Consider the following 19,466-nt stretch of genomic DNA (forward strand, 5'->3'; position numbering starts at 1 on the left):
TTTGGATGTAAAGTGGGAAGGACGTGAACCTCCAGTTCCTCCCTGAACCCCAGCAGCATTAACCCTGGGGTGGGACATGTTCGTGGCTTCAACTAGGAATTGCACATCGGGACACAGAGTCTTCATGTTTTGCCCTTATCCTTGGATCCAGGAGAGAGTCCCATATCCCTGGATCCAAGAGATCTAGTCCAGTCTAGACAAGAAAGAGACAGCCATGGGGACAGTCCCCAGCATCACCCACTGTCCCCATAAATCCTTTTTGACATCAAAACAAAAGCATTGGGGGATATTGGGACTGGGACAGCAACTGGCAAGGAGTCCGGGATTTGGAGGGGTTCTTACATCCTCCCCCTCAATAATCACCGAAGTGCCTCGGTCGTGGGGTAAACCGAGTCCCAGGGGATCCTTGCGCAACCCTACAAACAGGAATCCGCGGCGAGGGGCGGGACAGCGGCACCCGCCACACCCCGCAGCATTTTTCCGCAGGAAGCTCCAATTTCAAAGCACCGGGAGAGGCGGGCGAGACCCCCCGCAAATCCCCCTCGCACTGCGGCCGGAGACACAGCGAGTTTTCCAGTCCTCATCCTCCTCGGTGACTGCGTGTGCCCCCCAAAATGCCTCTCCCTCCGTTTCTGTATGGATGTTATCCCGCCTTTTTTTTTGCCTGTTTCCCTGTTGGCGCCGGGGCGGCACCATCACGTGAGCCGGGCCCTGCTGGACGCGGGTGCGGGGGCGCGCGGGGGCCGCACACGCACCCCCAGGCCCGACCTTTGCCCCACATCCCTTCCCCAGACTGGGGGCTGGATTGGGGGGGGGAGGTTGGTTTGCAGGAGGTGGCGCTCGCTCGCTCGCTCTCGCTCCCCCCGGATTTTTTTCCCTGCGGTTGTTCGGGAAGGTGGAGCCTGGGGCCGCCCCCGCGGACAGGTGCTGGATGGCGGCGGGGACCCTCGCCCCCCACCCCTCCGACTCCCTGCAGGAATTCCAGTACGCCCCCCAAAACAGACCCCCGGCCGGGGGGGTGCCCCCGGCCACCGACCTGGTGCTGGGGGCCACGGCCGGGTGCTTGGCCTGCTTCCTCACCAACCCGCTGGAGGTGGTGAAGACGCGGCTGCAGCTGCAGGGCGAGCTGCAGGCCCCGGGCACGTACCCCCGGCCCTACCGCGGCGTGCTGCGGGCGGCCGTGGCCGTGTGCCGGGCGGACGGGCTGTGGGGGCTGCAGAAGGGGCTGGCGGCCGGGCTGCTCTACCAGGGGCTCATGAACGGCGTCCGCTTCTACTGCTATTCCCACGCCGAGGACGCGGGCTGGACCGGGTATCCCGGCGGGACCGTGGCCGCCGGGGCCGTGGCGGGGGCGGTGGGAGCCGTCGTGGGCAGCCCCGCGTACCTGGTGAGTGCTGCTCCGCCCCAAAAGTCGTGGGGTAGGGGGGAGGCTGATTTGGGGACCCCCACCCTCCTCAAAAGGTTCGGTATCTTGGCTGCATCCTATAAACACCAGCTTGGTGCGTTCTCTCTTGTCCCGTTTTGCTTCACACCCCAGCCCCCCCCTCCCCCCCCCCCCCAATGCGGGGCTGCGCTGTGCATGCTCTCCCTCTGCTTTCTACCCCAAATCCCCCTCAAAAAACCAGCAGAGAGCTCCCCCATGAGGAAATGACCCCAGAAGAAATTACGGGGGATTCCCCCACTCCTATTTCAGAGGGTTTCCCCGGTTGAGGTTGCAGAGCTCCAGCAGTGGGTGTTTGCAGGGTCCCTTTGCCCTGGGTGAGAGGGGTAAAAGAAACGCGACTCAAAGTCCGGAGTTACCGCTTGGCTGCTCAGCTGTGTCCCCCACATCTATCGGAGGGGCTGAAACTTCCCCTCAAAATCTGTTGAGAGGAGACGGGGGGGACCACAGCCAGGCTCAGAGGGGCCATTGGAGGGTTTTGTCACCTGGCATTGTCCCCCACAAGGTCAAGACCCACCTCCAAGCCCAGACACTGTCGGCCATGGCCGTGGGCCACCAGCACAACCATGAGGTGAGTGGGGACAGGAGTGGGGTGGGGGGACACAGAGGATTTGGTGGCACCTTGTCCGTGCACACTCCGGGCCCCAGCGGGGACGATGCTATTTTAGTCAGCAGGAATTTAAAGCTGTTGTTTGTCCTCTTGGCCCCGTAATGATTCTATAAATAACGGTGTGAGAACAGAGGGGGTGTGACAGGCACGTGGGGCTGTGATACTGAATGCAGAGAATCCAGACCCCCTGAGATCTCTCCCAAGCCAGTAGTGGCTTCATGTCACCAATGACCAACAGGGGTGGGAAGTTTTGGCCAGGTGAGATGCACTATTCCCTTTTTACTCTTTTTCCTCAATTTCCTCTCTTCCCCAGAGCATCTCCGGCGCTTTCAAGAGCATCTACCAGCAGCACGGAGTGGTGGGGCTGTGGCGGGGGGTGACGGGCGCCGTGCCCCGTGTGGCCGTGGGCTCGGCCGTGCAGCTCGCCACCTTCACCTCCGCCAAGGACTGGGTCTCCGAGCGCCAGGTGAGCGGGAGGTGCGCCAGCTCCGGCTGCCACCGGCCCCCCGTGCTCCCTTTGGCTGTTGGGAAGAGCTGATGCCGGCGCTTCCCGCAGTGGTTCAGGAAGGGCAGCTGGGCGGCAGTGCTGGCGGGGGGCATGGTGAGCGGTGTGGCCGTGGCTGTGGCAATGACACCTTTTGACGTGATCAGCACCCGTCTCTACAACCAGCCGGTGGATGCCGACGGCACAGTAAGGCCATTCCGGATACGCACAGAGGACACGTGGCTTTTCCCAGGATTGCATCTGGCAGGGGTGCACAGCTGGCTCCTCTCTCCCCAGGGCAAGCTCTACCGAGGTTTTTTGGATTGTATCCTGCAAATCTCCAGCAGAGAGGGGCTGCTGGGCTTGTACAAGGGCATCGGCGCTGTCTACCTCCGCCTCGGCCCCCACACCGTCCTCAGCCTCTTCTTTTGGGACAAGCTCAGGAACATAGTTCAGCACCAGCAGCCCCCAGGGCTGTAGGACACACTCCTGCCATCACCACCGATGTTAATAAAGAGGTTTTTCTATTTTTTGATGTTGTCTTGGGGTCTTTGGGGTGGTGCAGATGAGGGGCAGGCTCTGAAATGCTGCGGTGCCTCAGGGTGGAGAGGAGAATGGCAGTGCTGCGGTAGGGGGAGGTTAAAGGTGCTGGCAGTCCCTGAGCCCCTCCATGTGCATCACATCCCTCTTCTCCTAATTTTCACTTCCACGGGGCAGCTGGAGCTCGTCTCCTCCTGCCGGGGCTCCAGCTGCCCTGGCTTGCCCCAATAATGATTTACTAGCCGGGGGGGGGCGGGCCACTCCCCGCCTCCGCCCCGCGGACCTTGGAGCCGGGGCCTGGCTACACTGTGGCTACACTCTCCATCGAAAATGTTTTCCCTGGGGTCCTGGCTCCCGCCGTTGCCCGGGCTGGCGTGGGGCTGGGCACTGCTGGATGCGCTCTTGCAAGGTGAGATTCCCCCGAGGGTGGCCTGGGGTCAGCCTGGGGACAGCCCAGGTGACACCAGTGACCCACTGCTGCCTTTCCCTGCAGGGCTGGTGGGTGCCTGTGCCATCTCGGTGCTCTGCAGCCTCCTGAAGGTTTATCTCTACATCCAGTGTGTGAAGTAAGCACCAGCCCTTCCTCCCCTCAGGGGAGGTTGGTTTTGGGGATCTGATTTTGGGATCTGCTGTTGGGCGGTGGCTCTTGGCACCCAGGGGTGCAGGGCAGCCTCTGCTGCAAAGTGCAGAGAGGGATGTCACTAAGGCTTGTCACCCCACTTTGGGTGACATCCCCCCGGCTCAGCATCCCTCCCGCTGTCCCCAGCAACCCGGAGAGGCAGGCGGAGAAGGAGGCGATTGCGGCACGGCGGCCGCTGCTGGAGTCGCTGCACGTGTTGGTGCTGACCAGTGTCCTGGCCCTGGTGGGCTCCCGTGTGGCTGCACTGGTGGTGCTGGAGTTCTCCCTGCGCGCCATCTCCACCATCCTCTCCCTTGGCAAGGTGAGATGGCATGGGGGAAACTGAGGCACGCTGAGGTGCGGTGTGGATGGAGCTGGGAAAGTGGGGATTTGTTCTGCATCCACAGGGAATGGGAGGGGCTGTGGTGTGGAGGGAGCCATGTGTCCCTTTGCACCTCAGCCAGGTGTCCCCAGGTGGGCGTGATGCTGATGGTCCCTGGCTGGTCCCAATGTGGGCACAGGCCCAAGGCAGTGCTTGTCCCCTGTGCTGGCAGTGCTGGGACACCTCCTGTTCAAGGGCAGTTCTGGGACCTCTGTGGTGAGGACACTGAGGGGCTGGAGTGTATACAGAGATGGGAATAGAGCTGGGAAGGGGTTGGAGCACCAGGAGAGGCTGAGGGAGCTGAGAAAGGGGCTCAGCCTGGAGAAAAGGAGGCTCAGGGGGGCCCTTCTGGCTCTGCACAACTTCCTGACAGGAGGGGCAGTGAGGGGGGTCGGGCTCTGCTCCCAGGGAACAAGGAGCAGGATGAGAGGAAATGGCCTCAAGCTGAGCTAGGGGAGGTTTAGATTGGATATTGGGAAAAATCATTCCTGGCAAGGGTGCTCGGGCATTGGCACAGGCTGCCTGGGTCAGGGCTGGAGTCATCGTCCTGGGAAGGGCTCAACAAGTGTTTGGATGAGGCACTCGGGGATAGTTTAGAGGGGAACGGTTGGGCTCGTTGATTTCGGAGGTCTTTCCCAGCCTCACCGATGCTCTGAACTGGCTGCTGCTTTGCAGGGCGCCCACAGCAGCCAGCTCTACCTGCTGTGCCAGTACTCGCTGGGCTGCGGGGTGTCCTGCGGCCTCAGCTTCCTGCTGGAGGGGGCTCCGCACCGCAGCTGGAACCTGGCGCTGGCGGCGGGGCTGGCGGGGCTGCTGGCGCTGCACGCCCGGCGCCTGGCCCGGCACGTCTGCGCCCTGTACGAGCTGCACAGCCGGCAGCGCTACTGCGGCGTCTGCATCCTGCTGCTGGCCGCGGGGCACGGCATCCCGCGCCTGCTGCGCAACGCCCTGGCCCTCACCTTCGCCGTGGCCGACCTGGCCGCCGTGGAGCTCATCAACCGCGACTTCCTCTCCACGGGCGAGGCCGTGCGCTTCTGGACCCCGCTGACCATCTGCTACACCCTGCTGGTCGTCTACATGCAGGGTGGGTGGGGTTCTGGGGGGCAGGTGGGATATACTCGGGGTGTTCGGGGCTCCTGGAGGCTCCCTGGGGGGCTGTGTAGGGGCAGATGGGGGGTCCTGGGGGTGAATGTGGAGTATATGGGGTGTACTGGGGTATGCAGGGGGTACGCAGGGTGTCCTTAGGCTGTATAGGTGGTACATACAGTAGATGCTGAGGGTGTATAGGGCCATATGAGGCATCCTGGGGGTCTGTAGGGGGTGTATGTGTATACATCCCGGGTGTACATAGAGGGTAGTGGGAGTGCATGGAGAGTATATTGGATGTTCTGGGGGTACATGGGGCACCCTGGGACTGTATAGGGGATACATGGGATGTACGTGAAGCCATCCTGTGCTTGGTGTCCCCGTTGTGGGGCTGCGGAGGTGGCAGTGTCCCCGCGGTGGCTCCCCAATGCCGTGTCCTTGCAGAGGAGTCCCGGCAGAGCACGGGCAGGGGGTTGGTGATCCGGACCGTGCTCGTGAGGATGGGCGGCCTCTTCATCCTCCTCCTCACCGTGGGCCGATGGTCCGACATCCTGCACGTCTTCGTGTCGCTGCTGGCGGAGCTCTGGTGTCTGCTCCGCTCCGGGGTGCTGCTGGAGTCCTGCTGGAGGCAGGTGAGAGGGGGGACACCTCCCTGCCGCGACGCGGGGCTGGGGGGCTGGCGGCAGCCCCGAGGCCACGGGGAGAGCCCTTTCGGCTTCTCTCTTTTCGTCCCCCACAGGATTTTGCCCAGCAGTCTCGCTTGGATAGTTTGTCGGGATCCAGATCGGAGGCGACGGGATCCAGATCGGAGGAGACGTCCCGATGAGCCGCGGGGTGTAACCGGACCTCAGCAGAAACTCAGGGTGGCTTCGCTGGGCACGCCCAGAACCCCCCATCACAGATCCCCCGTGGGGATTAAGGAAAAAGGCGCTCCTGGAACGCATCCAACCCCATCCCATGGGATGGAGGAGGCTGGGGGAAGACTCACGTTGCCCCTGGCTTTTTGGGGCAGCACTATTGGGGTTTGTTCTCTGGTCCCAGTGGGATTGTGGGATACTGATGGATGTCCCATCCTTGCTGGGTCACACTGTCAGGGGCCTCCAGGGGGTTATAAATCTCAGAAAATAAAGTCTTTTACAGCAAAATCCATGACCAGAGCAAGCTGGGGTCCCATTGTGCTGGAAAGGCACTTAGGATGGTGGCAGTGCAGCTTTTTGAGGGAGGTGGGTAGAATTCCTCCTTGGGAAGGGAAACTGAGGCAGGGAGTGGGGTGAGCCTCTGGCTGGGAAGTGCCCCTGTGCCTCAGTTTCCCCCTGACTGCAGCCTGCTGTGCTGTGCCAGGGGCAACAGGCATGTGAAGGTGGGGTGCAGTTTAGGGAGGGGGGTTTCTGGCTGCCAATGCCGGGGGGGAGTAGGAGGGAGTCTGGGGAAGTTTGGGGCACCAGGGGCTCTATATGAGCATGCTGGGGCTCTAGGGGGGCACTTAGGTGTCCCAGGGGTGCATATAATAAATATGGGGCATTTTGGGGATGAAGCTGTATGAGGGGTAAGTGGGGCTGTATTGGAGAATAGGGGTTATCTTGAGGGTATAAGTAGATACTATGGGTGTACTGGGGTACACGGGCACCCCGGGGCGTGTGGGGGGGCTCACGGGGCACCTCTTGGGGTTGGGTGCCCTGAGGGTGTGTGGGGCTCTCAGGGGGGTCCATGGGAAAACCTGGGAGGGGTAATCCCAGAGTATATGAGGGCACCCTGGGTTAGATGGGGCACCCATGGAGCACTTTGGGGAGCGTGGGGCAGTCGGGGCGTGAACAGGGAACCCTAAGGGCATGTGTCCCCCTCTTCCTCCGCCCAGGGCTGTGGGGCAGGCAGGGGGGAGGAGGAAGGGAGGTGGAAGAGGAGGAGGAGGAGGGAGGAAGGGGCGGTGATGCCGGGCGGCTCTGCCTTCCCGCTGCCCCCGCCGCGCCCGCAGAGCGCACGGAGGGACCCGCACCGGCTCCCCAGGTAGGGGACAAGGACGGGGACAGGGTCACCCTCCGAGGGGCTGCAGGGCCGCCTCCGGGCAGGCGGCACCCCGCCCCCCCGGCAGGGAGCCTCGTCCGCAAGGTACCACCCCCCCAGGTAGGGGACAGGGGCCACCCTCAGGTAGGGAGGTAGGGACACCCCCCAGGAGAGGACACGGGACCCCACACGTGATGGGATAAGGACAGCAGTCATCCTGGGATGCGCCAAGGGGACCAAGAGCCCCTCCCAAGGAGGGCGAGGCCACTGGGGACTCTCCCAGGGAGGGGATGGGGGGCTCCCGGGCAGGGGGACACGTCGGGGCCACTGCTCCATAGTGGCACTGCCAGGCAGGGGACAGGGAGCTGTGGGGTTGCACGGTGGGACACAAAGGGATGCCGGGGGGCTGCAAGGGCCCCCCACTTCCCCCAGGTGAGGGACAAGAGGACAGTGGGACCACTCGGGGTGGGAGGAGAAGGAACACCAGGCGTTGTGTACCCCCATCCCATCGCTTTTTCCTTGGGTGTCCCTCTGAGAGGTCCCTGGTGCAGGGGCAGAGTTGAGGTACAGCTCTAGAGGGTTGTGTCCCATCCCAGTTTTGGGGGTTGTGGGAATACCCCATCAATCCCACCTGAGCTCCCATCCTAGGAGATTTTAGGAAAATCAGGGGGGTTCCTTTTCAGTGCAGCCTCAGTCACCCCAAACCAGGATGGAGTTACAAGGGGAAGGGGGTCCCCCATTGATGCACCCCCTTGGCTGGGGGGAAACTGGGGGTTGCGGCCACCGGGGCCGCCGGGATCCCGTCAGCCCCGGCACAAAGAGGAATGCGATGAGCACATGGTTCCCATTAACCCCGGAGAATTTTTTTTTTTTTTTTTTTTTTTTTTTTTAATGATTATTCTTTTTTTTTTCCCCCCCAGTTTTCCGCAGCTCTGCTGGGGAGGAGGAAAAGCGGCGGCTCCGACGGGTGAGGAGCGGGGCAAAGGCCGGTAGCGCCGGCAGCCGGCGGGGAGGGAGGGAAGGAAGGAAGGAAAGAGGGAGCGAAGTGCTCGGGGTTCTTTTTCCTCTTTAATCCCTTCCCTGCTTGAGTCAGAAGCTGAAGTCACCGGCAGGAACATCGCGAAGCTTTTCCCCCACCTCGGGGAGTCTTGTCTGCCCGTAAAAGGATGTGCTGACTCCCGTGAGTGGCATTTTGGGGGAGCAGAGCCGCATGAGACCAGGAACTCATCACACAGGTATTTTTCAAGCGCTCGATTCACCTCAGGGATGCATCCCGCTTCACCAACACGGCACCCTGAACAAAGCCTCAGGGTTCTCCCCCCTGCCAAACCATTCCATTTAGGAAGCTTCGCCCCAGCTGCTTTTCCCCTTGGGAAGTTGGATAAACAGCCCTTTTCCTTCCTGAGCAGGGTTTCTCGGGGTTGGGTGCCTCCTGCCTGTGCTGCCGGGTGCTGCTCAGGGGATGGTGTCAGTGTTGGGGACGTGGTGATTCACAGCCCCATGCCCCAGTTTTCCCACTTTGAAAAATAAAAGGAGGGATGCACAGAACTGGAAGTGATTGGCAGGGAATTTGGGGTAAGGAGGGAGGGAATGGGGATGTAAAAAATTCCAAAAAAGGGGTTGCAAAAGCAAAATCCTGTTGCAGCCCTGTTTTTTAAAAGGAAAGGTGGGTATTTCCTGCTGCCCATGGGGAGTTTAATCCCAGGTGGGTGGGAGGAATAAGAGGAAATACAGGGGATTCAAATGCTTATGAAAAGGTGGGATTTGGCCACAGAAGTGTGAAAATGGGAGATATCAGCTGCTGCCTCACCAGGACTCTGAACCCTGTGTCCTCCCAGGCATGAGACCATTTATTGCTGTGACGTGGGACGGGGATGTTCCTTCTCCCTTTCTGGGAGGAGGGAGGCAGGTTGATGCCGAAGGGCAACACGGCTGCAGGAGCTGCCAGTGTGCCTGCAAGTTTTACTTTCTTTCTTTCTTGTGTTCCCTACAATCAACCCCCCGATCTGCCCCTTCAGCGATGTTGCCGAGGAAAGCAGAGAAGAGAATTGCTTCGTCCATCTTCATCACCCTTGTGCCACCACGGAGGGACGTGGCCACCAAGGAGAAAACCCAACGGGAGCCACAGCCAGATGGTGCTGAGGTCCCTGGCACCCATCACCCGCAGATCCTGCTGTCAGCCCCCACGTTGCCCAACGGAGGTGAGGGGTGTCCATGGGGGGCTGTGAGCAGTGTGGAAGGATGGTGATAGGGCTGAGGAGGCTGTGGAGATGCTTTGCTAAAGGATGCGCGCGTGGAAGGGGATGTGGGGGTATTTTTTGTGGGGTTATTCCCCAAATCCCTGCACCCATCCCGGCATGGATCCGGCTCCTGGGGACGGGCTGTGTTTGCTCTCCATTGCCGGGTGATTATCGGTGCTGTTTGTCCCCTCCTGCCTCGATGGCGTTTGCTTTTGGGGCAGGTCAGTGTGCACAGCTGCAAAGCTGACGGGGTGTTATTGTGACGGGGTGTTATTGTGATGGGGTGGTACTGGATGTTATTGATCCCCTAAATTCCCCACATCTGTCTGTTGCTGCAGAAACCCACCCAGTAGCCTCTGTACCTTCATCCCCACCAGACCTCTCCCTCTCTGAAGTGCCCCAGCCCTTGTCTGAGGAGGCGTTGGGTCTGGCACTGCAACAACTGGACCTTGCAGCACCCACCACCCTCCAGGTGAGGAGTGCAGTCCCCCCAGTGCCTCAGTTTCCCCACCTGCAGGGGGTATAACTTCCCTACTTGCCAGGCCCCTTCCACCTTTCCTGCTGAATTGAAGCCACTCACGTTTTGTCAGGAGCAAGCAGGCAAGCAGCAGTGGCAGGATGTGAATGGGTACCCAGAGAGGGACAGCTCCAGAGGTAAGGGGAAACCCAGCAGTGCATGGGCTCATCCCCACTTATGGAAACAGAGGCATGCAGCCCCAGCCACTCTCCCTGCTTCTTGCAGACATCTGTGCCTTCTGCCACAAAGCTCTGGGGCCCCAGGAGCCGACAGTGGAGGCAATGAAGAAGCAGTACCACCCTGGCTGCTTCACCTGCCGCACATGTCACCGACTCCTGGCTGGGCAGCGCTTCTTCCAGAGAGATGGGTGCCCCACGTGTGACACCTGCTTTCAGGTACTCATCCTCCTTCAGGGAAAACGGGCACCCTCGGAACATCCCTTGGGGTGTAGGTTGGTGTCTCATGACACAGGTTCCCTAAATTCCAGGCCACGCTGGAGAAATGTGCCAAGTGCCAGGAGCTGATCACAGAGCACATTGTCCGTGCCCTGGGCAAGGGCTACCACCCCAGCTGCTTCTCCTGCGCTGCCTGCGGCCGGGCCATGGGCACCGAGAGCTTTGCCGTGGATGAGCAGGGTGACGTGTACTGCGTGCCCGACTTCTACAGGTTGGCAATGGGGGATTGTCTCCCACACTGGGATTTGGGCTCAGCTCATCCCTGTCACCGCGCAGGGCTCACACCGCTGCGTTTGCTCCCATCAGGAAATACGCCGCAGTGTGCAGCGCCTGCCAGCGCCCCATTGTCCCCCATGAGGGCGAGGACACCTACAAGATCGAGTGCCTGGGACGCAGCTTCCATGAGAGCTGCTACTGCTGTGAGGTACGGCCCCAGGGCTGGGGGCCCCCAAAGCCAAGGGGGTGGCACTGAGCCTTAGCTCAGCATGGACACAGGGATGGCAGCATCCACGGCTGTTTTTTAGCCCCCACTTTATCTTACAAGTAACGAGGAGGGGGAAAATAAATAAATTGGGTGGTGGTGATGATGATGATGTGTTTGGAGAACTTGAGCTTTGTACACTTTTGATGTAGTTTGTCACTTTCTTGGAGTGCTAGTGGTTTTGCAGGGAAAATAGGATGTAACACAATACAGGGACCCATAAAAGCTGTCTTCCTTTTCCCCTCCTGCCTCTAGAGCTGCAGGATGCCCCTGTCGCCAGAGATGGCAGAGAATGGGTGCTACCCCTTGGATGATCACCTCCTCTGCAAGTCCTGCCACGTCCGCTGGCGCAACGAGTCATCCTGCTGAGACCCTGCAGCTCTTCCAGTGCCAGGAACCAAAAAAGGGGGTGCCCCTAGTGGGATGTGCCCCATGGCACAACCCTGCCTGCCTGGAGCACCCCTAATTACTGCAGAACTGGGTTTTCATCACCAAAATGACCCTGACCTGGGGGGGTGGATAATTGTGGATTTATTGTGGATATGTGCATGATGATGAATATAAAATGCCCTGACAGAGCAGCAACAAGGAGTAGAGGTTTTATTCCTTATTTCTTTTTTTAAACTCTTTTTTTCAAGGCCAGTTTGGTTTTCTTGGGTGGTGTTTCTTCTCGAGCTTCCTTGAGGTTTCACTGAAATGTTTCTCTCTCTGTGGAGAGCAGGAACTGATTTAGTTACTCACAGTTAAATTAAACCCCTAGTTTAAAAACTTTCATTCCTTACATCCACCCTGCATTCCAAACCTATCAAATGCAAGTTTAAAAATAAGGCAAAAAGCTGGTTTTGAATTTTCTAGGCATGGCAAGAGTCGGGCCACTCGGGTCCATCACAGTTGATTTTAGGGTGTAGCAATGTGGCAGATGCTGCTGTCACCTGGGGGAGGGCCGGGTGTTGTTTTTTGGGGTGGATATGGCATCTGGCGATGTTTCGTGGTGTTAATAAAAGGGGTTTTTGTGTGGTTTGGGTTTTTTTTTTTGCTGACTATCTATCCCGGAGCCAGCAGAGGGCAGCCGGAGCACAGGTTCCTCCATCAGGCAGCAAAACTATGCTAAAAGCATCCCGCAGGGCTGGGACGCTGGGAAAGATGGACAGCCTGCTTTCTGCATGTTATCCGAGATTATATCGCTCTGCCAGTGGAAGTTTTTTGATCTCCTCTCAGTCCAGGCCTCAAACCAGCAGAAATTAGACCATTTCTCTGCATGCCCAACATCTGCACAACCGATGTTGCTGGTGCTCAGTGGTTTTGTTTGTGAGGGCGTTGCAAACCAGGCGGAGAAACTTTTTAACTTTCTTTTTAACCGAAAGTGTTTAAAGAGCCACAAATCAAGAGCAGAAAATAGCAAGAACATGTGAGATGATGTTTAATGCTTTCCTGATGGAAAATGTGAGCTGTAAACAAAGAAAATAACCACCAGACCAGCAGCTCCTGGATCACGTATAATATCTCCAGCGTGTGCTGTGTTTATAAGTGAAGGGGTTAATGATGGCTAATTAGTCACATCAATAGCTATTTCCTGATGACTCTTCCCTGTCTACAAAGCTGATTATTCAGTGTTTGTTAACGAGCACCTCTCCAGGCCACCAATCAGGTCATAACTTGCTTTAAACACATTTATAAATAAGTTGTGGTCTGTCTTAGTCACATAAGTTGGTGGCTTTGGGTCCAGTTGGGTGGGAACTCCTTGTCCCATGCCAAGGAATTCCGAATTCCTGTGCTCCAAGTCAGTTCTCACTTTACAAAGCTTCTTGCACTGTGAGGAAAATCTGGCATCAAAATGCTGCTAAGAAAGTAAAAGGATGTGACAGTGGCCAAAGGCAGCAGGATAAAAAAGTCCCGGATGGCAAAGGGCTGCTTGCTTTTTGCAATATGGATATTTTTTCACTCAAGGTTTTTGGGCAGGATGGAAGTACAATGCTGAGTGGTGTTTCGGATGTGTTACTGCAAGTTTCACTGCCCTTCCACAGAGGAGTGGTGGGAGGGAGTTGGGCATTTCCCCCTTGGAGCCTTCCAGAATGGGCTGTTGGCACTGGGACTGCCGAATCTTTGGCCACATATAGGCAGGGAAATGCTTTTATTTACAGGCAGCCTTGGAGAAGGTCCTGGAAAGCAAGGAGAAAGGAAAGGCACTGCTGGAGAGTTTGGCAGCATGGTGAAGGGATGTGGTGTGGTCAGATTCAGCATGATTTTTCAGGAGTGGAGAGTGACAAGGGACAGGGATGCATGGACACAGGTAAAAGTCTGATGCAAGGCATTCTTCTTCCTGGATAAAGAGAGAAGCACTAGGAGCGGAGGCGTGGGGAGCATTGCTTTGCCTGAAAAGCACAGCCCCATGTTTTCCCTTGGGAGGAGCTCGAGGAATTTTGAGCCGCATGCAGGAGATCCTGCAGGAGCTGGATCCCGTCCTGCTGCCGAGCAAACTCAAATCAGCTACAGTGGCTCAGCCTGTCCTTGGGCTCCTCACCCCATCACCAGCGTTTCTGCAAGCACCCAGGTCTGCAAAAATAAACCAACCACACATCCTGCCGGGAAAAATAACATTTGGGGGGGGCTGGGCTCCAAAGCCTTGTGGAGCCCCCCCGGGACCACCTAGGTGTAAAATCCACTCCAAGTACCTCCTCTTGTCCCTGTGGCAGTGCCAAAGGACAGAGAGGATCGCAGCGCTCCCAATGGCTCCAGCCCTTCCCTTGGCTGCTGCAATACGCCCATCAGCTCTTGCAATCCCTCTTGGCAGCCTGAGGAGAGCGGGAAGGAGCTGGCTGCCTTCCAAGGAGCAGCAAATGCAAATATTTCCTCACTTCAGGCTGGGTGCGGCCCGCGGATAAAATTTCCTCGGGCTTTCCCAGCGAAGGCATCTGATCCCTCTCTCTGCTGCAAGGCCAATTTGGCTCCCAGGAGTACAACGGTGCATGCCATAAAAAAAGCCTAAAGGTTATCTTTTTACAACTCAAAGGACTGCCTGACTTTTTAAAAGAGGGTTTAAATTGAAGGAGCTACCAGGCACAGCTGTAGTAATTTTGAATCAGTGGTTAAAGGGTTGCTTCGTAAAAAAAACCCTTTTTGCAGTTTTGTTGGAAAATGGAAGATTTGTAGTATGGTGCAAGGAAAGTGGGATCACAAAGGGGCTGGAAAAGTGCTGGGAACAAAGTTGGGTGCTGGTGACGGTTTTTCTCAAATAAGATAGTAAGAGCTGCAGTTTTTCCTTTGGATCCCAGGTTAATGCCAGTCACATCCCAGCCAGCTCCCTGCGGCATTGATCTTCCCCACAGTGCATTCAGACCTATTTTCTGCACTTTCCTTTGACACAGCCTAAAAAAAAAATTACATTTCTTAAATGAAAAGTCGTCTGATCCAGATGATTCTGGGAGAGGCAAAACCCAGCAGGAATTACACCAGGAACAGCCCAAGCTTGGATTTCTCCAGCTCATGCAGCACAGGTGGGATAAATATTAAAAACACAAACAAGCAAACAAACAAACAACCAAATAAAAACCAAACCAACAACCCAAAAAAAAAAAAAAAAAAAAAAAAGCTGTATGCTAATATACCCCTTCCTCCCCCCCAGCTTTCCTGGCAAAACTGAAACACGCACTGCCACAATGTAGTTTTAAAACACTTTGATTTTGATAGCATGAGGAAAGCGATGAGGCGAGTGCGCAAGCGCGTTACCAGGCCGCGAGTGCTACCCTGGCTTCTTTATAAAATGAAGGATAAAAAGCCCATCCCACCCTATTTCTGAAAACAGATGCACAGCACATACCTGCGAGCAGCTTTTACTATTTTAGATCCCAGATTTCCTTCATCCTATCAGTGATTACAGCATCCTGCAGTCCAATTTCCTGAAAATTACCAATTTTCACCCAGATATGGCTTTGAGTGGTTTAAGTTATATCTTTATTTTGCTGGAATGTCCAGTAAAGCAGTGTGAGTGATGTGTTTTATTGAAATAAAAACACGGATATTTTTATAAGAGATTGTCCCCTTCGTCAAGGTGGATTATTGTCCTCAAGGATGTATCACTGGGAGGAAAAAAGTGAAGAAGGATGGGGAATAAATATATATATATTAATATATCCCTTAATTCTCCGTGCGGCTAAACTTTTCCGCACAGCCAAACAGGGGAATATGCTTGAATCTCATTTATTGGACTGCTTAGTCTGAGTATGGGGTTTGTTTTTTGTTTTGCTTATTCGTTTTGGGTTTGCTCTCTTTTTTTTTTTTTTTTTTTTTTTTTTTTTTTTTTTTTTTTTTTTTTTTTTTTTTTTTCTGAAGCGATCGGGCTCTAGACGGGGAGATAAGGACAAAGAGTTGCGCGACGGAAAATATAAATTCCTGAAGAAAAAAATCAGGAAGAAAAGGAGGGTTTGGGTTGACAAAGGCGGCGCCGGCGGGGGCTGCCCCCTCACGGCCCCTGAGGCACTGCCCCCGCGCCCGCTTCACAAAATGGCCGCCCGGCGGGGCCGCGGGAGCGGCACGGAGGCGACAAAATGGCGGCGGGAGGAGAGCGGGGGAAGGACAGGCAGCGGCGGCTGCGGGGCCGGAGCGGCATGGGCACGGCGGAGGGACTCTGATCCTGTGTGAATCCCTCCGGGCGGGCGGAGAAAGCGCTGCGGGTGAAACCTGACCTTCTTCTCCCTCCCTCCTACCCTTTTCTCCTCGCCGCCTTTGCGAAAGGATGGGAAAATGGCCGGAAATGCGCATTTTCATTCGGCCATGGAGGAGCCCCCGGTCTTCTCCCGTCACTTCAGCCCCCCTGCTCCCTCAGTGTTAGCTCTAAAATGTTTTTGTTGGGTTTTTTTTCCTCACAGCTGAGGGGTTTTGGGCAAGAATTGCGCTTTCCACACGACCCCCACCCTTCCCTTCACTATCACCATAGGCACCCCCATGGTGGGCAGTTTTATGCCTAATTCTCCGCTTTTCCAGCGCTTTTCTCCTTCGCACGGGTTGAAGCCATCATCTCCCGGTCTCCTCACGGCATGGAAAATCCCCAAAAGTGCTTAGGGAAAAACAAAACAAAACAAAAAAAGCCCCACCAGTCCCAAACGCCCGAGGATTGATTTATGATCGGAGTGGTTTGGGAAGAAGCCATCGCTGCTCGCCTGCTCCCCACCACAGCGCGCCCGCCATTCGCGTAATTAAAATCATATATTGGTGCGATCGGACCTACTAATACCATAAAAAACCCAAATCCCGTAACATCCACACGCTCGTTGTTGGAGGCTGTAGCCAAGGTACCACGGTTGTTTTTGTTTGTTTTGTTTTAAATATCCTTTTAATGTTGCCTTACCCTTTTTTCCTGCACCAGTGGTGATACACTCTATAACATTGCCTCTTATTTCTTAAAAGCTACGTACCTAGAAATACTGCTTTTTTCCCCATAGAACTGCAGATTTAGGCCCATACAGATGATCTTTTATTTCTACGGATATATAAATACTTGTATATATTTATTAAATATAAATATATAAATACTGCTATATATTTAATATTTTTATATATTACCTTTTCCCAGGAACTACTTAAAATATAAGCTACACACCTAAAAACTATAATTTAATGATATATAATCACTGTAACTTTGGCCCATATATATATTTGATTTTATATATATATATATTACCTTTGTTTTCCTCCATTGGTTTCCTACCTCAGTGTATCCTAAAAGCAGGAGAAAAAATGCCATCAAAAATAAAAAAGAAGAAAAAAATAACAAAAACCAACCCATCTGTTTTTTTACAGTCCATGATGGAAGTTTGTGCCTGAATGTTTTATTTGTTGCACAGAGATGTAGATTTTCCTTTGGGAGATTTGGGAAGGATTATTTTTTAATGAAAAAGAGGAAAAAGTACACCCAGAAAAAAAAAAAACAAAACCAAAACAAACAATGAAAAAGAAACAAAAAGAAAAAAAAAACAAAACAAAACCAAACCGCAGTAAGTGAAGCTGCAAATGCAACCGAATGGTCCGGATCAGACAATTCATTGCACAAAAAATGGATAAATGGAACTGAAATGGCCGGCTTTGCTGTAGATCCAGGAGGAGGGATCAGCTCCTTTATCCCACCATCTCGCGCTACAAACTCCACCATTTTTTCTCTTTTTTTTTTTTTTTTTTTTTTTTTTTTTTTTTTTTTTTTAAACATGCTTTGTTGGGGCGTTTTGTTTCGAGCCGAGGCGGCTGCACCACCCCCCGAGCCGGGGCTGGCAGAGCCGCTCGGGGCTTCACTTCCACAGAGATCTCTCATTTTCCCCCGGCCTTGTGCAATCCTCTCCCTTTTAGTACACGGAGTTTTTTCCTCTCCCCTCTGCGGGTATCAGGGTTTCTCTCCTCTCTCCAGCTTGGCTGCTCATTCCAGAAGTTTCCACGGGGGCGGGGAGCCCCCACTGCGGCGCCTTTGCCGCAGCGCCGGGCAGGAGGAGGAGGAGGAGGATGCGCCACCTCTCCCTGGCTGGGAGCCTCATTCCAAGCCGCTCCCCCTCGCTCCGTTCCCCCAGCCTTGAAAACAGAGCGCTGGGAGGTGTTTGCAGCTTGGAGGGGTTTGGGGGTTTTTTTATTTTTTTATTTTTTTCGTAAATAAATGGAAAGCAGAGCTGTCGCTGATGGAGATGGATGAGGCAGGGCTGGAAGCGCCGCAGCCCTGCTCCGGCGTGGCCATGGCACCGACGGCATAAGTGACCTTTCCTAGACGGTGGGAGGGGGGATTCCCCCCCGCTCCAGCGTGCTTCTGCTCGGAATTCATTTGAAATAGCAGGAGTATTATTTTTTATTTTTCTTCCCCCGCCCCTCTCATCTCTCCTTCACTGTTTTTGTTTTGTTTTGGGTTTTTTTCCCCCGAAGCTTCCTCATGATCTTTTATTTTCTTCCTGTGCGTGTTTTGAATTGCGTTTTAAAATTGCCCAGCTGGAGACAAGGCTTGATTAGAGCTGGAACAATAGCTCCCTTTTATTAATAACGGGAAGGATTTACAATCATACAGCACCTTCCTTGGAAAGCTTTCCAAACCATTTACAAACACTCAAAAAATTCAGATTGTGCAGCCCTTGGCTGTGAGGTGGGTAAGTATTTAATGGTGCCACCACACAAAATCACCTCGGTGGCAAACCTCAATTTCTGAGTGCTTAAAAAGATGACAGATTTGGTTTTGCCTTTTTTTTTTTTTTTTTTTTTTTTTGGGGGGGGTGGTGGGTGGGTGGGGTGGGGTGTGGGGCTGGCTAAAAGCTGTAACCTAAATCTGTGGATGCAGAGTATTTGCTGCGTCCTGGGAACTGGGCTGTTCTCCTTCCAGCCACACAGCTCTCCAGAGCTGAGCTGTGGATTTTGCTGCATGTCAGTAAACATCTGCTTATGGATTTTTTTAAATTATTTTTTTAAATCCATTCCCTTTTTGCAGTCCCTAAGTGACCTCCTGCAGTGCTGCCTGCACTGCGGTTCCACCACAGCTTTGCATTGGAGCACTGATGTTTGTCCCTGTGAGCCAGAGTGACCTTGCTGGGGGTGCTGGGCCCACCGGGCGATTCAGGAGGTGTGCTTTGATCCCAAATCCCTGCACCTTGTTTTTTTCCAGCACATCCCCTCACTCAGGGGGATGCTGCAGTTATGGGTTAAAGCTGTTTCATGCCTTATTTTATTTTCTCAGTTGTTTTGGTTTGTTTTTTGTTTTTTTTTTTTTTCCTTCTTTTTGTTTGTTTGTTTCCAAGGGAAACAATATATTGTTTATGTAACCCCTCTCCTCAGCAGATCCCTACAAACCAAGCAGGGATCCAGGAGTAACCCAGGCAGTGGGATCTGGCCTTTCCAGAAGCATGAGGGACAGGGCTCCAGCTATATCTGTGTGTGTCACACACAGGCCACACAAACCCACAGTGTTCTGTGGTTACTTCTGTCTGCAGAGCATGAGTGGGTCCCAGGGCTTCCTCTTCCCAGTGCTTGATGGTTCACAAAGGCTGATGCTTCTGGAAAAAGCTCTGACTTGTGGCCTTTAAAATAAATAAATAAAGTGGCGCTGCTGTGGATTAGTCATCCTTATTTTTGAAGGAAGCTGTTTGTCAGCACTGTCCAAATCACGCATGTGCGTGTGAGATGGGAACTCCAGAAGGGTGGTGATGTGCTCTGCTCGCTGCTCCTTGGAGCTCAGCCACCCAGGCTTCGTTGAGCTGCTCCTGGCAGGTGGAAAAAATGACACTCTAGCTTTCCAGACCCTTCCCTCCTTTTTTTTTCACTTTTGGAATGTGCATTGGCAGGTATGCAAATGTGGAGACTGTAACAGCAGTGAATGAGGATGGATGAGTTGTTTTCTGGGGTCACATCCAATTCCAGAGAAGAATCCCCGGTGATTTACCTTTTTTTTTTTTCTTGTCTCTGATAGATTTTACTCTGAGCTCCACTGTACCTTGTGAGAAGACTGAGTTTTACCCTTTTGGCTACTAAAAATGGTTCTGTTTTTAAACCTTGGTGCTTTTTCCCTCCCCTGTGGTCATGCAGAAGAGCAAGCGGTGCAATTAAATAGTACAGCAAAGGGCAGCTCCCTCCCCCTTTCCCTTTCAAAAAATCCAG

General features: G+C 54.5%; 3 protein-coding genes and 2 long non-coding RNA genes across 14 annotated transcripts; all 5 read left to right on the forward strand.

The window, feature by feature from the left end:
- The first annotated feature begins 829 nt into the window (after positions 1 to 829).
- On the forward strand, positions 830 to 3,389 carry SLC25A34 (solute carrier family 25 member 34). Of its 4 annotated transcripts, XM_079326445.1 has the most exons (6): positions 830 to 1,387; positions 1,947 to 2,012; positions 2,365 to 2,517; positions 2,703 to 2,742; positions 2,833 to 3,053; positions 3,253 to 3,389. In XM_079326445.1, the coding sequence occupies exons 1-6, from the start codon at positions 932 to 934 to the stop codon at positions 3,304 to 3,306; spliced, it is 990 nt and encodes a 329-aa protein (XP_079182571.1). In that variant the 5' UTR covers positions 830 to 931; the 3' UTR covers positions 3,307 to 3,389. The 4 variants fall into 4 exon arrangements, with proteins under 4 accessions (XP_079182571.1, XP_079182573.1, XP_079182572.1 ...); XM_079326444.1 differs by lacking the exon at positions 3,253 to 3,389 and having other exon boundaries at positions 833 to 1,387; positions 2,608 to 2,742; positions 2,833 to 3,067; XM_079326447.1 differs by lacking the exons at positions 2,703 to 2,742; positions 3,253 to 3,389 and having other exon boundaries at positions 831 to 1,387; positions 2,833 to 3,067.
- Positions 3,338 to 6,307, forward strand: TMEM82 (transmembrane protein 82). Of its 2 annotated transcripts, none has more exons than XM_079326443.1 (6): positions 3,338 to 3,484; positions 3,569 to 3,641; positions 3,842 to 4,016; positions 4,752 to 5,160; positions 5,607 to 5,794; positions 5,902 to 6,307. In XM_079326443.1, exons 1-6 carry the CDS (start codon positions 3,406 to 3,408, stop codon positions 5,986 to 5,988), a joined length of 1,011 nt encoding a protein of 336 aa, XP_079182569.1. In that variant the 5' UTR covers positions 3,338 to 3,405; the 3' UTR covers positions 5,989 to 6,307. The 2 variants fall into 2 exon arrangements, with proteins under 2 accessions (XP_079182569.1, XP_079182568.1); XM_079326442.1 differs by having other exon boundaries at positions 3,350 to 3,484; positions 5,499 to 5,794.
- An 863-nt stretch (positions 6,308 to 7,170) lies between these two features.
- FBLIM1 (filamin binding LIM protein 1) lies at positions 7,171 to 12,786 on the forward strand. 5 transcript variants are annotated; one of them, XM_079325936.1, is made up of 9 exons: positions 7,171 to 7,268; positions 8,094 to 8,398; positions 9,182 to 9,364; positions 9,742 to 9,875; positions 9,946 to 10,057; positions 10,146 to 10,315; positions 10,408 to 10,586; positions 10,682 to 10,799; positions 11,112 to 12,785. In XM_079325936.1, exons 2-9 carry the CDS (start codon positions 8,374 to 8,376, stop codon positions 11,223 to 11,225), a joined length of 1,035 nt encoding a protein of 344 aa, XP_079182062.1. In that variant the 5' UTR covers positions 7,171 to 7,268; positions 8,094 to 8,373; the 3' UTR covers positions 11,226 to 12,785. The 5 variants fall into 5 exon arrangements, with proteins under 5 accessions (XP_079182062.1, XP_079182063.1, XP_079182064.1 ...); XM_079325938.1 differs by lacking the exon at positions 7,171 to 7,268 and having other exon boundaries at positions 7,974 to 8,130; positions 8,257 to 8,398; XM_079325937.1 differs by lacking the exon at positions 7,171 to 7,268 and having other exon boundaries at positions 7,973 to 8,398.
- Positions 12,787 to 15,293: 2,507 nt separating this feature from the next.
- LOC306811907 lies at positions 15,294 to 15,946 on the forward strand. Its single transcript, XR_013776765.1, has 2 exons — positions 15,294 to 15,488; positions 15,837 to 15,946. It is a non-coding gene; the product is annotated as an uncharacterized lncRNA (long non-coding RNA).
- Positions 15,947 to 15,984: 38 nt separating this feature from the next.
- Positions 15,985 to 18,627, forward strand: LOC306811906. Of its 2 annotated transcripts, none has more exons than XR_013776763.1 (3): positions 15,985 to 16,144; positions 16,653 to 17,968; positions 18,304 to 18,627. It is a non-coding gene; the product is annotated as an uncharacterized lncRNA (long non-coding RNA). The 2 variants fall into 2 exon arrangements; XR_013776764.1 differs by having other exon boundaries at positions 16,697 to 17,968; positions 18,304 to 18,626.
- The last annotated feature ends 839 nt before the right edge of the window (positions 18,628 to 19,466 follow it).

Source organism: Erithacus rubecula, assembly GCF_903797595.1.
Source record: "Erithacus rubecula genome assembly, chromosome: 24".
Taxonomy (NCBI): domain Eukaryota; kingdom Metazoa; phylum Chordata; class Aves; order Passeriformes; family Muscicapidae; genus Erithacus; species Erithacus rubecula.

Bases quoted from the DNA above. Each gene is read 5' to 3' on its own strand.
- SLC25A34 (XM_079326444.1), top strand. From the start codon at position 932: ATGGCGGCGGGGACCCTCGCCCCCCACCCCTCCGACTCCCTGCAGGAA. The intron at 2,518-2,607 runs GTGAGCGGGAGG...CGCTTCCCGCAG, and splicing joins ACTGGGTCTCCGAGCGCCAG to TGGTTCAGGAAGGGCAGCTG. The intron at 2,743-2,832 runs GTAAGGCCATTC...CTCTCTCCCCAG, and splicing joins CGGTGGATGCCGACGGCACA to GGCAAGCTCTACCGAGGTTT.
- TMEM82 (XM_079326442.1), top strand. From the start codon at position 3,406: ATGTTTTCCCTGGGGTCCTGGCTCCCGCCGTTGCCCGGGCTGGCGTGG. The intron at 5,161-5,498 runs GTGGGTGGGGTT...GGGACTGTATAG, and splicing joins GCTGGTCGTCTACATGCAGG to GGGATACATGGGATGTACGT. The intron at 5,795-5,901 runs GTGAGAGGGGGG...CGTCCCCCACAG, and splicing joins TGGAGTCCTGCTGGAGGCAG to GATTTTGCCCAGCAGTCTCG.
- FBLIM1 (XM_079325934.1), top strand. From the start codon at position 9,004: ATGAGACCATTTATTGCTGTGACGTGGGACGGGGATGTTCCTTCTCCC. The intron at 10,587-10,681 runs GTTGGCAATGGG...TGCTCCCATCAG, and splicing joins TGCGTGCCCGACTTCTACAG to GAAATACGCCGCAGTGTGCA. The intron at 10,800-11,111 runs GTACGGCCCCAG...TCCTGCCTCTAG, and splicing joins AGAGCTGCTACTGCTGTGAG to AGCTGCAGGATGCCCCTGTC.